The following is a 15,353-nucleotide window of genomic DNA, read 5'->3' as shown; positions in this document are numbered from 1 at the left end:
TAATTAGACGTATAAATAAGGGAATTAGGTAAGAATTATACTTCCTACACAGGTTACCTTAAATCAAAATATTTATATACAAACCATATTGAATGCGTAAAATTGACACTTGCATCGCGCGAGAACTAATTTTATACAATACATATATGTTCACAAAATATCACATTTTTAATAATAACTAAACAAAAATCTGAATTGATGAATAAATTATTTTTATCTAACTAACAATAAAAATATATACACCAATTGACAACACTCAACATATTATCTAGACCATTTGAGTTGTATTTTATTTAACTTCAAACTCCTTAAACTTTTTTTTTTGTTAATTAAATATTTAAACCTGTTTATTTTAAAATAAACATTAAAAAATGATTAATTCTTAAGTATTGCATGGCTAAGTCATGATTAAATTTAGTAATAATCAAAGTAAAACTCAAAAAAATCTAAACACAAAATTTATGGCAACAAGCAAAAGAGTGGATCAAAAAAGTAAAAATGAAATCAATTGATAGTGAATCATTTCTTTTTACTTTTCCATTTCATAAGAAAAATCTTGAAACAACTCATAGAGACACAAACAATCTATGTTCATTGCATTTTAACTTATTAAAAGCTTTTCCTTTGTTTAAAAATGTTGGACCATATTTATGCACCAAGTATTTCATAATAAAAATAATAAGAATCCTTAAAAGTATTGCAGACCATCGTATGATTCTCCACTCCTTAGGAAATTATCAAAGCACAATAAAATATAGCCCAGCACACTGATTTTCCAATTCCACAAACCACTAACAGGAACCAGAAGTTAGCCGAGGAAATAATATCACCTACAAAAGCATCAGCATTTCAGTGTTGATACTCTAAATTTCCAACGTACAATTCCCAACAATAAGCAGAAATGTTTACTTTATGTATTGCCAAGAAAAGAATTTACCCAAGAATCTCTCAACCAATTTCAGCAAGGGCACCTCGTTAACTTAAGTGCAGACATACGAAACTCAAATAACAAATATGAGAACCCCCTTGCTAGTTGAAAATAAGCAGCACAAATGTCATAACCTCTTTTCCGAAACTAAATTTAAATTACAAGAAAAGTATTTTTGTTTTTGTTGAAGCTCTTGAAAATGACAATAACTTCTCAATAATCTTAGACCTCTTTCCATCATCAGCTTCAGTACCATTCTGAAAGGTAGAGATGGTCAACTTCACTAATGCTTTTGCATTCTCAAAGGAAAACTTTCACCAGGAGAAGATCGATCTCACATCCAACAAACATGTTAGTGTAAATATATTCCACAATGCTTGGCATCCCGACAGTCTCAAGGTTCTCTGAATTCCATTCAAAAGTCGACATGTATAAATACTGTTCTTGTGCCTGCACATCTAATAAAGTTCACAAAAGAAAAATAATAATAATAATAACTATAGCAAACAAAGATTTTAACAATTAAAAATCTGCTGTCTCAAATGATAGTGGCTAATAAATATGAGTTAGATATGAAGAGAATCAGAGTTTAGGAACTCAAAAGCATTAAAAAGTACGTGCTACGTACATTTGGCATTCTACCACGGAGGACCATGATCATCTGTATATGTTTCTTGGATGGCCAGACAGGCAGATATACATTGCTCAGGCTTTGAAAAGTAATTGCATTTGCATATATCAATGAATTACTTGCCTTGTAGAAAAGGAGCTGCAACATGAAGGAATGTCATTGGTTACTTGTATTTTTTTTAAAAGAAAAGGTTAGAGGCTGCATTAAAAATATCAAGTAATTAGCAAAAAAGAAAGAACAATCAATAAGAAGAAGAAATGGACAAAGCATATACCTCCCAGGACAAGTTATCCACAGCTACTACATCATCATTACAGAGTTCAGTCAGCAACTTAAATACAGTGCAACTAAGAACATCTATACTCATTTTGTTTCTATAAACTGTTCCTTGAATATGTGCATAATGAATAGAAAGACTGTCCCTAATATGATAGTTTTGTGCAAGATTTCATCTTAATATAAGTGATTTGAGATTTCAGGTATGAAGATCGATCTCAATGTTCTTGAGCCAACGACAAGAGTCTATATGAAGATATTTGCGTCTGAGAGCATAGATATTTAGAACCTTTAAAAAAGACAGACCACAATTCCTCAATTGCACGGATTCCAAAACTGGACATGATGAGAATCATTCCCACGTCAAATCACCCATCAGTGAAAATGACACCTCCGAGATGCAATTATCTAAGACTGGGAAGATAAATGAGATCTTTTCTATGTTCTGGAGGAAAAGACACAAGAACCAAACCATCTTTATTAAAAAAAAGGAGCTTCAAAGACGAGATCTTCAACATTATGCTTCAAAGCAAAATCAATCCATTTGGTCTTTAAAATGGTGTGTGCTCTTCCTCTACATAATTTGAATTTGATGGTTGGTATGTCTTTGTCATCACGATGCAACAGCGTTTGTTATATGAACTCCTCAAAATAATCAAGTCTACTTTCAGCACCAGCAAATTGTAAGGAATCAAATACAAAATTAGGAAGAGACACATAGATGTATCTCCACTTTTTGACAATGCATGCTTGAGAAGCTCTTCTGGTAAGCTGCTTAGTCTATCTTCATATTCTACGTTGAAATTTCCTTCAGAGATGAGTGCATCACTTGCTCTCCCAACATTTGCATAAAAGAAATGAAGTCTCCTGAGGTCTGCTAATTTTATGATTTAGATATATCAAAAAAGAAATTGTCATTAGGAAGATAAACTATTCAAGTACTATGATGAGGAGCAATTTTCACACCACACTTAAGTTAATGGAATTACTCCAGTATTACAGTGAAAAGCAATTTTCATATCCCACTGAAGCTAAAGGATGAACTTTTCATGTTAAGTGAAAAATAAATGTGCACAATGGAATAATAAATTCGTAGCCTTTGCAAGGTGAACTAAATATAGAGAAAGGGAAAGAAAATAAAACATTGGAAATAAAGAATATTATACAAGTACGTTGATTCTCAATTTTGTATCATTTCTTAGGCAGCATGCTAAAGGATAGAATTAAGAACACTCTGCACTAAGAAATAAATAATAAACTCATGCTATATTTGGAACAAATTAACTATTTGTTGAATTTATTAGAAAATCCACACTTACTTTGACTATGGGAAAATGAAAATATTATTGAAAGATAATAAAAGTTTACCTCCTATGAATTCCAAGTAATATTAAAACAACGAATTCTAAATTCTATCAATTTTCATGGAATTCAAAATTGATTAGTCCGCTTTCATATAAAATTTTCCTAAATGTCAATTTATCATTTAAATACAATTTTGACTATTCCTTAATGAATCAAAGAGTGGTTTTCTAAATGACTTCCTCAAGTGATGTTCTTTTGTTCTAAACATAGCACTAGGACTTACTTCCTATATAATACTTTTCAAACCATTTGCCTCAACACGAATATGTCGTAAAGACTACCAAAGAAAGAAGCTCTCAACACAATTAAGCTTGAAGGAATTCAATTGCATCTCTCACAATGAAAAGGACATTCATTATTTGCCAAAGAAGATTGTGACAAGAAATCAACACTTCAGGTTTGAATCCATTCTTGAGCAAAGCAATTTCATTGAAAAAAACTTTTTATAAATGAACCACCAACGTAATTAAGCATTAAAAGCATGAAATTGATTATCCAATATACACAAAGAGAACTTTACTTGTATGCTTACTCTAATTAATTTCACAAGGGAAGAATATCAAAGAAAGAAAATTCACAATGCCAAACATAACAAACTAATTTGTCAAGTTGTAATTTATAAAGCCCACTAGAGAAAATCAAAGTAAAGACTACCAGAACAAGGCACAACATAGATTATACAATTATGGTAGCAATATAAGCAAGAATAAGATATAATATATCGTTAAAAGAGGGGGGGAAGTCAATTGATGAAAACATTCCATAACCCTAACCTTAACCCATTCGACCCCAAGATGGAGAAATGACATACAACTAGAAAGAAAAAGATGAAGAAGATCAATACCAAGAAAACACAGTTAGAGAAAAACATTTAACCAATAAAGTCAGTGATAAGAAAAAAAAATGTTGGATTTGGATAAAAACTGTTTTGTTATTTTATTAATTTACTTAGGGTCCATTTGACACAAATCTGATGCTTGTGCTGTGAGGAAAAAGATAAAATGCTTTAAAAATGACTTCTGGAAAAACAACTTTAAGTGGAAAATAGTTTTGGCTGTACAATTCTGTGAATGTTATATATATTTTTTTTTGGAGATCATGATCAGGTTAAATTTCAAATCATATTCATGTAATCTTCTTTATGAATCATGAAAAACTAATCAGTGATTCTTCATCATTTTATCATACAATAAGAAAAGTAGATATAGGATGTGAACGTTGCAGAACTCAGCCAGCAAATATTACCTCTTCCATTAACTTGCCTCCAATTCATGTCGCAAACATGATTCCCCGGAAACTCAGCTGAGACTAGAATCCTTTTCCTCTTTAAGGTCCAAATTCCTAAGATATACTGCAATCTGTATTCCTCCATCTGGAATACTAATTCTCAATGAACCTGTTCTGACATCATATCATCCAGATAAGCACAAGAAATTATCAACATCCATTTGCTATAACGAACAAGAAGCTAGTTTATCCAGCCTTCCAGAAAAAGTCTTTTAGAAAATTCTTAATAAAATAAACATGAAAAACAAGGAGACGCATGATCTCCTCCATTGTATGATACGGAGTCTGTATATGCTATTGATAACATAATCAAATGCACGTTTATTTGGGTTTACTATGGTATGAAAGTCTGTGTCCTCTATTCTTCTAGCTCTGCTGTGGATCATACTTCAATTGATAGGCAGCATAAAAGTCCTTCCTGGTATGAATCTTTCCTTCCACTTGTCTATGTAGTCTGCAGCAAAACAAAAGTACCTGAAAAGTGCTATGAAAAAACATATTACTACTGCATAAGAAAATTTTAGTACGGTTTACTGCATTGACATCACTCGCTAGTTAACAGGAAAGAGAGTTTGCAGTGTATAACCTGAAGAGAATTCAGTTACTAGCATCACTCCTCATCCCCAACCAAAACCTTTGTAAGCCATTCACAGAATTGTTCAACCTTCCCCGGTTTAGTACGGTTTACTGTATTGACATCACTCGTTAGTTGATCAAGAAAGAGAGTTCGCAGTGTATAACCTGAAGAGAATTTCAGTTACTAGCATCACTCCTCATCCCCAACCAAAACCTTTGCAAGCCATTCACAGAATTGCTCAACCTCCTCCGGTTTAGTACAGTTGCTGTATTGACATCACTCGCTAGTTGATTAAGAAAGAGAGTTTGCAGCATATAACCTTAAGAGAATTTCAGTTACCAGCATCACTCCTCATCCCCAACCCAAACTTTCGCAAGCCATTCACACAATTTTCTTTGGAACGAAAAAAAAATTTTGTGAATGGCTGGCGAAGGTTTTGGTTGGGGATTGTTCAGCGTCCTCCAGTTTTGGGCCATTTTTAAAGAGTGCATAAAGCTTATTGTAAAAAGTGCTGTCAATATAAAATATGGTGTTATGTTAGTTAATTACATTACAAATTAATAATAAATCTTGAAATAGTAAAAAGTTAGATAACTAGAAATCATGAGGTTACATGTTTTCTTTAAAAGGAAAACTAAGAGGATGCATTATCCATCAATCAAGTGTGCATGACCATGGTTACGATATAGCGTTTATAAATGATACAAATGAATGCATTCCTGGGATCTATGTTGGTCAACGCAAAATGCGACTAAACCTAAACCTAAATTTTAACCAACAGAAATGTCCAAGTATTCGTCACAACCAATATTAACCATTAAGGCCAGATTGCAATAACTGCATTAAGTAGTATTTAAACCTAAAAGTTGTTAATCAATACATACTTTTTTTAAATAGCAAATCAATACATACATCTACAAGAAAAATTATTGTCCACACAATTGGAAAAAAAAAGTCAGAAATTGCCATAGATTCTCCTGCATGAAGCAGATATAACCACGATATGGATAAATTAGGCTTTGAAAATCGGTATACTAGTTCACTTAGGATATATAACTGAAAATGATAACCAGAGAACAGAAAGGTAAATTACTAGAATTTAATTCCAGTATCCATCCGTATATAATCAACAATTTAATTCACATATATTATATGCAAACAAGGAAACGAGATTCAAAATCCAATCAATCATATTTAACAAACTCAAATTATTTAAAGAAAAATGACCGCAAATCCAAATTGACCCTAATTATAAATGAAGTCACCTGGATAATTTTTTTAGCAAAGTTCATTGCTTGACCCAAACAACCAGTGATTGAAATGAAAGATCAAAAAATTTCTCTTGTTTTCCTCAACTCCCGCTTTAACCGATCGTGACGCAATCCAAATCAAGTGCAAAAGCATAGTAATAAAAGATTAAAAGGACGCTCACCGAAGAGACGAGATTATCTTGGTTGATCACTGACTTGACGAAAGGACAGCATCTTCGCGATTCATGACGCTTCCTTCATCTTCGTCGTCGTCGTCATCTTCTTTTCTCTAACTGTTTCGCAAGAGGTTTCATAGCATCCATCTCTCTGGTAAGATTCTATGAAACCACAGCTAACTCGGAAGCGGCGGCTCGTTCGATCTCTTGTGGTTAGCGATGCATTTATAAACCCTAGCCTCTCAATACCTATTGACAGCACCGAACAGGCTGGATCGTTCGTCTGTCTTGCAAAATGCCCCAATCCAATTGTTCTTCATTTGGGTTCGGCCCCCTCTCTCTTCCACCAAAAACAATATTTTATAAAATCATTTTTTATAATTTTAAATTTTGAATCAATTTTCGAATTCTAAAAACGATATGCAATGTTTTTGGATAAATATATTATTATGAAAGAGTATATTCGTATGGGACATGTAATAAATAATAAAATATTTAATTAATTTAAAATAATTTTGAATATTTCAAATATTAGATATATTAAATTTCAATAATCAAATAAAAGATTATGATTAAATAATAAAACAGATTCATTTGAAAAATTCTTTATGTTAGGGTAATAACACCGATTATTATTTAAAAAAATATTATAATTTTAAATATCTTTTATTGTTGGCCAAATCCAGATCATATTTAGTAATAATCAAAAATAAAATTTAAAAAAAATGAAAATATATACAAAATTTTTTACAACTAATTAGAAAATCATCATCAAAAATAAATTTCTATTTATGTTATTTTTTTTCATAGTAATCTAATAATTTTTATCTTTATTGCAATAGTTGAACAACCAATAATGAAATGACAAAAAAATATACTTAAATACTAAATAATTAAACATATAAATAATATTAAAAAAAACTACATCTCAAAACGAAAATAATTTTAGCTAAATGCTAGACAAAGGTTCAATAAGAGGGGCAATAGTTTTTTGTAATGTCCTCTACTTTCTTTTTTGATTTTTTCTAGTTTTATTTAATCAGTTGATTCGGTTGGTTAACCAGGTTTGATAATTTTTTTTTTTTGTTTTGAAATTTTTTTAACCAAATCAAGTAAAACTAGTATTTCACTTGATTTTTCAATTTAAATTATATTCAGCTCCGTTTCATTTTTTTTCATTCTTAATTGATCGATTAAGTCAATTAATGAAATTCATTAAATTTTTTTCTAAAAAAAATTCTTTTAACTAAGCCAACTGCTTCTAAACCCCCTATATTGAGGGCATTTATTAGCACTCCATGAGTATAGCTCAAATAGAATGTTTAAAAAAAAAACCATCAAAAAATGAGATTAGGAGAACTATTTGGAGAATGAGGATTAAAAAAACTCCTAATTCAGATAAACTCACATGTATATTTTTCCAATTATGTTGGGATATTATAAAGGATAATTTGATGAAAGTTTTTGAAAAATTTCACTTGAATGAGAGAATTTGTAAAAGTATGAAATCAACATTGATCATTCTAATATCAAAGAAAAACATGTCAAAAAGGATATTGGATTGTTATCCCTTATAACTAATAAAGTAGCGTGACATATGCATAGAACCAAAAAGGAATGGTCCTAAAACTAGATTCCAATAAGGCATTTGGCAGGATGAACTGGGGGTTTTCGCTTAATTGTGGCTCCAAATAGATTTGGATAAGAGGATATGTATATAAGGTTGTTAACCGTAGTGAATGGGCAAACATCTCAGAGGTCTTACAGTATCTGAGGTAGAAGACAAGAAAATCCTCTCTCTCCAATTTTTTTTTTTACCTAAGTAGATGATTTTAACCAAATGCTTGACAAAGGTTTAATAAGAGGCGCAATGTTTTTTCTGTGGTTTTGAAAGCTCTATTACTCTACATACAAAATGATTAATTTAACAATGAAAAATACGTTGTACATCTTCGTCTCTGTAAAATATATATCTATTTGTTTAATAGAGTAACTATCACATTCGTCAAAATACTACACATCGCCAATGTAAATCTCCAAAAATATAAGACCAAAAAGTTAGGCTGTTGTTTCGTCTGTAACAAGCCGAACCCTAATATTTGCATGTACGGTGTTTACACAACATTTTCAACTAGTGAATCCAATAAATATTAATGCTATAGTGGAACCCCAATTTTGTTTGCTTAGACATTTATAGCATAATCTTTAAGGCTCTAGATTGCCTAAATAGATTCCAAATTATAATTATATTTAACGTAAACTACTTTAGTATTTATGAGTCTATTATAATGTTAGTAATTTTAAAATTTTATTCTTATTAATATTAATATTCTCTCTTATTAGAAGTAGTATATCGAATTTTAGTAGTTTTAATATTTCTTAGTTTATCTTATTTAGTGAAAGTTACTTACAGAACATTATAGATGTCTTTTAAATTTCACTTCTTGGAGAAGAATTCAATTATTTAACAAAATACTAATGGAGTTTCTCAATTTTCTAGTTTTATAATGCAATCAAATATTTTTATAAAAAAAAGTAATACAATCAAACACTTAAATGCATTGCTTAAAACTTATTATATTGCTCTAATTTTTCTTATTTCTAGATCCTAACTTTTTAAAAATCCAAATTGAGAAGAAAAATGAACGTGAAGAAATCTACGTCATGAACTAGTTTAAAATATTCAGTACCTAGATAATTGGGGTTAACTGAGCATGATAACTATGCTCAAAATTAATAACGATATTTTTAGTTGTATATTTTCAAAACATAACTTTTTAAACATCTCAAATTAAAAACTTTAACAAATTTTTGAATAAGATTTACAAGAAAATACTCTCTGTAACACCCAAATAAATAAATAAAAATTTTATTTATTTATTTTTATTCTTTTTTTATTTATTTGATTTTTTATTTAACTTAGTTTAATTTAATTCAATGAAAAAAATAAATAATAAAAATGATAAAATTGGGTAAAAATATTATTTGGACTTAATTGAAATTGATTTTGGGAAAAAGGGGTGAAAATTTGAATTCTGTGAGTGTTTTTGAAAAGAAAATCGGAAACCGGGGGTCAAAATATAATTTAGAAAAGTTGTGCCACGTCAGCACCATGTCAGCAGCCACGTCAGCGGCCCGGTCAGCAGCCCCGGCCAACCAGAACGTGCCGCGTGACAAGGCAACGCTGACCAGGGAACGGGCCACGTGGGCGATCCGCGTGCGCGCGATCGGACGGCCTAGATCCGTTCCCGCGCACACGGACGACCCAGATCAAACGTGCGCACAGACGACCCAGATCCACGAGCACGGACGGCCCAGATTCAATCAGGTACGGATGGCCCAGATTGCATCGTGATGAACGACCCAGATTTAATCCCAATTAAATCGCGATCGGACATCCCAAATCCAATCTTGATGGACAGTCAAGATTAAAAGGTAAAGGGTATAAATACCCCCACCCACACCTGACCAAAGAAACCCTAGCCGCCAGTGGTCGCCGGAGAAGAAGAACCAGACGCCGGAGGAGCCGGCCGCCGCCACCCGCCGCCACACCGGGGAAGTTTCCGACCACTGATCAAGGTAATTTTTCTCTCCCTTGCTCGTTTTTCGATGTAGAGTCCACCTATGGCCAAACCGGAGCCAAACCATCGGCCAAACGGCTGGAAAACCCAGCCGAAACCCAGCGGCGCCACCGCGCCCCTCCTCGGTTTTTGCCTCCGATGAGGCCCTTCCCGGCCTCCGTTTGATGCAAATTTTATACCACTGTGATCATCGTTCTTTTCTCTACAGGTTGATCGGAGCCAAACATCAAAACACGACTCACGCCGGAGGAGCCGCCGCACCCGAGAGCACCGCCGCCGGTAAGTTTCGATTTTTCGTGATTTTTCGGCCCACCGAGGGCCCTAGGGTTGTTCTATCGTGGGGATCGATGCAAGCATGGCCGAATTCGACCATTTTATTTCGTGATTTTTCGGCCCACCGAGGGCCTTAGGGTTGTTATATCGCGGGGACAGATGCAAGCGTGGCCGAATTCGGCCGAAAACGGCCAACCTGAGGTGAATCGCCGCCGCAAGCGGCGGCGCCGTCGCCGGCGCACGGCGGAGCAGCTATGCCGGAATTGCGATATTGGCCGAAAGGGGCCCTAGGTCTAATTTGAGATTTTTTAGGACACGTGCAGGTACCAGTAGTGCGTTTCAGTTCCCCGAAAAAAATTCAGAAAAAATTAGGGACAGCCTGTAGGTGCACTGTAGAGCCGTATTCAGACCCCGAAACAAGTAAGGACCCCTCACCCTATTTCCTATCACGGTATTAAAGCTAAATAAATAATTAAATTATACTGTGTGACTTTATAAATGTATAATTAATTAAAGTTGCTAATGGAGCCCGAGTCCGATACAGTGTTGGTATGTTATTGTTTGATTTAATTTTCAGTATTAAATGCAGCATGATGTTTGATGTAATTACGTTATGGTCTCGTATGCATGAATCATGGTTTCTTTTATTATAGTTTGTATTATGATGAATTCGATACTGTGTTGTCTTGTCTGGTGTCTATTACTGGTTTACATGTTGTGTGTGTTTGGATGATTGAAACCAAGAAAAAGGGAAAAAAGGTTACGTGAATTGATAAGTGGATAATGTGGACAGCCTGACTAGATATCATGGGAGATGGTGGACGGACCGGGTCCGTAGGGAACCCTACCAGGAATGTGGTCTCTCATACCGGACGGGGTATGGAGATCTTATGTGTTTCAGCGCCCATACCGGACAGGGTATGGGGACGGCCCGTTTCACCCTCATACCGGACGGGGTATTGAGGTTCATGGTTTTGGTGCCCATACCGGACGGGGTATGGGGACGGCTCTGGAATCAGGTTATAAATATTAAGAGTTCACGGGTAGCGAGACCCCTATGGATCCCCATGGATACTAGTAGGCTGGTAAATGAGGAAAATGTGTTGTTTAATGATTGAAACGCAAAGGCGTGGTAAGTATTTTGTTATACAGTTCATATGATTTCATGATGATGATAATGTTATTGCTTTCATATGTTGTTTTATGGACCTCACCGAGGTAAGTGGACAGTAAAAGTCTTTATGTTAATAAACGAGTTTATTATAAATTATGCTCCATTGATCTTTTTGTGTTTTCTACCCACCTTTACTTCCATGGTGGTGAGATAGTGTGATGTCTTTACTGGGCTGGTGTAGTTCATTCCTTATTTAACTATTTCAGATCAGGAAAACGTTGTTCCCGATCCCATTCCGCAGGAAGACGGCGAAGGGGACGCCTAAAGACTCCGTAGTTATATTCATAGTTCTTATTTTCGAGTATCTCTTTTAGTTAGTTTGTTCTTTTATACTTTAAGCACGTTTTTAGTTTTAGTGTAAGGGATGTTAATCAAAATTTTTATTACGCTTCCGCATTTGACATTTTTAATACACATATTTCATTCTAAATTTCCGGAGCCGTTACACTCTCACATCTTGACAAACTAATATTAAAAAACAAAAATGTCATCTATACTTTTCATCCTTACATGACTCTCCAAGCCTTCACTACCCTCATCTCTTTCTCTCCCTAAAATTATCTTCTAAATCATCATCCATAACAAATCTATGAGGTCAAAATATCAACACCAATGGAAAGAAATACTCAAAATTTCTTATAAAAAATATATCAAATTATTTGAAACAAAATACAAATTTAAATATCTAAAAATTAGTCAAAAATGGGTTTTAAGGAACTTTGCATTCACATCTCATCCTTGCTATTTCTTTTTTAACAATCTTATCCAAGAAAAAGTAGCTTAATACCAACAATAACCGTATTTTCGTTAAGTTATTAGGTCATTTAAAGACCAACACCCATATCAACATGTACAAAATCCCCAAATTCCAATAAAGTGGACAAACAAACCCTTTGTTTCCCCTTCAACAATTAAATCACCTTTGTCTTCACTCCTTTATAGGACTCTAATAGCCATAATTTCATTGCAAGTCCCATTAATTTCTCCATTGATATATGTCTTTTGATATTCTATAAGCTTTGTGCTTGGGCATCATTTGTTTGCTACCTATAAATGCTATTGTATTTTTTATTTTTCTTTGGGGAAAAAACAAAAAAAACTTATACTAAAAGTGATATGTGCTTAATTAATGATAATTTTATCTTTAGCCTCAATTATATCTCTTTTTCTATCCCAAAAAGAAGTAGCACAAATATTATTACCTCTTTTCAGCAACTAAATTTAAATTATAACTGTATCACTTTTGTTGAAACTCTTGAAAATGCTAATAACTTCTTCATAATCATAGATTTATTTCCATCATCAGCTACAATAAAATTCAAAAAAGTGGGGATGGTCAACTTTGCTAATGCTTTTGCATTCTCAAAGAAAATTTTAATCAGACAAAGATCAATTTTATGTCCAACAAGCATGTTAATGCAAATATATTCCAGAAAGTTTGACATCCCAGTAGTCTTAAGGTTTTCTGAACTCCATTCCAAAGTTGACAAATATGAAGGCTGCTCTTGCACCTGAACATATTAATATAGTTTAGAAAAATAAAACAATAATAATAATAATAATAAGCCTGCATTTATAACAATTGAAGACCTGTTATTCCCAAAAAAAAATAGTGGCTAATAAATATGCATTCAATATGAAGAAAATAAAGTTTAGGAACTTACAAGCATGATCTTGTAGAATAGAAACTGAAAAACAAAATTTTAAGGAAAATGGAAGGAATATGCATATTTTTATCCAAAAAATAAAAAATAAAAAAAAAGAAAAAAAAGTATAAGAAATAGACAAAACATATACCTTCCAAAACAAATTATCCACGCGTAGCATAATAATATTACAGAGTTCAGTCATCAAATTTAAAGCAGTGCGAGTAAGAACTCCATACTCATATGATTTATGTGCACTTCTCCAACTTGAATAACTGCATTATTGATAGAACAGTTATCCCGCATATGATAGTTTCTTGCAAGATTTTCACTCAATACTAGTAAGGTAAGACTTGGGCCATGAAGATTGATCTCAATAGTTTTGAGCCCACGATAATAAGGTAGATGGGGAATTTTGAGTCTGAGAGCAGAAATGTTTAGAACCTTTACGCAAGAAAGATGGCAATGCCATTAGCGCACATACTCCAGCATTAGACACGATGAGAATAAATCCTCTGTCAGATTGTCGTTCTTTAAGATTAGGAAGACAAATGGATGTGGATCATATGAGAATATAGCTGCTGATGCAAAAAATAAATATGTTCAATGTTGTGGAGGAAAAAAACAGGAGCAAAACCCTCCTGGCTCAATAACACGTGCTTCAACTACAGAGTACTTAACATTATGCTTCATGGCAAAATTAATCCATTTGGTCAGAGAGGAGTCTGCTCTTTCTCCCGGTAATTTGAATTGATGTTTAGTATATCTAAGTTATCATGATTCAAGAGTGTCTGATCTATGAATTCTGCAAAATAAACAGGTTCATTTTCAACATTAGTAACTTACAAGGAATCAAATACAAGATTGAAAAGAGACTGATAAGTGTATCTCTATTGTTTTGATAAAATGTACGTTCTTATTGCATCTTATATAGGGAGCACACAAAGAATAAGCTTGTGAAGATCTTCAGGTAAGCTGCTTAGTCTATCTTTAGGTTCTATCTTGACACTTTCACTATGAGATGAAGTCTTCTGAAGTCCACTTCTTATATGATTTAGTCATGTCAAAAACAAATTTTTATTAGCAAGATAAACTATTCCAATATTATATTGACAAGTAATTTCATATCATATCGAAGTCAAAGCATGAACTTTTCATGTAATTGGTAAAAAATAAACATTTTGAAATTAGCATATTGATGAGAAATAGGTGCTTGTTTGACCTTCTCTTCCATATTTCTGCATATTAGATACAAAGAGAGGGAGAGATAGAACATTGGAGACAAATAACAACATTCTAGTAAGTTGATTGTCAATTCTTCATCATTTCTTAAGCAGCATTCTTATACGAACAGAACTAAAGAAAACTCAGCACTAAGAAAAACATAATAGACTTAGGCTATAGTTGGGATAAGTGAACTTTTTCCGAATTTATTTGAAAATCCACATAAAGTTTGACTACAAGATGATAAATATCATTGAAAGATGATAAAAGTTGATGTCCTGATAAATCCCAAGTGATGTTTAAACAATGAACTCTAAATCAATATGGAATTCAAAAATCTCTATTTCAATTTCACAATAATTTTGTTGGATGTCAACTTTTATCATTCAAATAAGATTTTGACTTTCTTAATTAAACAAAGTGGGAATTTCAAGATGAATTCCAAAAATGAAGCTCTTTTCTTCTAAACATAGCCCTTGAAATTACTCTAAATGTGACAAAAATATAACAGTGACTGCCAATGCGATAAAGCTTGAAAAAATTCAATGTCATGTCTCACAATGAAAAGGATGTTAATTATTTTTCAATGAAGCTACTAAGAAGAAACAATACTTTAGATTGCAAGCCATTAATGAGAAAAGTAATTTGCTCAAACAAGCCTTGTATGGATGAACCACTAAAGTAATTCAGCATCAAAAACCATGAAATTGAATGCCAAATAAACACTAAGAGAACTTTTTACTTGCATAATACTCATCATTAATTAGGCAAGGGAAGGGAGGGCATCTAAAACATTTTATAAGAGTATCAAAGGAAAACAATTCACAAGGCCAAATATAAAAAACTTAATTGTCACATTGTGATTTATAAAGCCCACTAGGTAGCAACAATGCAAAATTCTACCAGAATAAAATACAAAAAAGGTTATACAATGATGATCATAATAGTAGCAAGAATAATAGATA

General features: G+C 32.9%; 1 protein-coding gene across 10 annotated transcripts; it reads right to left on the bottom strand.

Moving 5' to 3' along the window:
- Nucleotides 1-892: 892 nt before the first annotated feature.
- Nucleotides 893-6,841, bottom strand: LOC110813214 (uncharacterized). 10 transcript variants are annotated; one of them, XM_088220466.1, is made up of 5 exons: nucleotides 6,497-6,839; nucleotides 5,074-5,575; nucleotides 1,834-4,961; nucleotides 1,557-1,697; nucleotides 893-1,378 (listed from the first exon to the last, which is right to left on the bottom strand). In XM_088220466.1, exons 3-5 carry the CDS (start codon nucleotides 1,924-1,926, stop codon nucleotides 1,229-1,231), a joined length of 384 nt encoding a protein of 127 aa, XP_088076592.1. In that variant the 5' UTR covers nucleotides 1,927-4,961; nucleotides 5,074-5,575; nucleotides 6,497-6,839; the 3' UTR covers nucleotides 893-1,228. The 10 variants fall into 10 exon arrangements, 2 of the variants coding, with proteins under 2 accessions (XP_088076592.1, XP_088076593.1); XM_088220467.1 differs by having other exon boundaries at nucleotides 4,446-4,961; XR_002539443.2 differs by having other exon boundaries at nucleotides 893-1,386; nucleotides 1,557-4,961; nucleotides 6,497-6,841.
- Nucleotides 6,842-15,353: the final 8,512 nt, after the last annotated feature.

The sequence above is a fragment of the Carica papaya genome, chromosome 5, assembly GCF_054855325.1.
Source record: "Carica papaya isolate Zhongbai chromosome 5, ASM5485532v1, whole genome shotgun sequence".
Classification (NCBI taxonomy): Eukaryota; Viridiplantae; Streptophyta; class Magnoliopsida; order Brassicales; family Caricaceae; genus Carica; species Carica papaya.
Note: the sequence above shows the minus strand (reverse complement) of the source record. Positions and strands in the feature narration are given on the sequence as shown.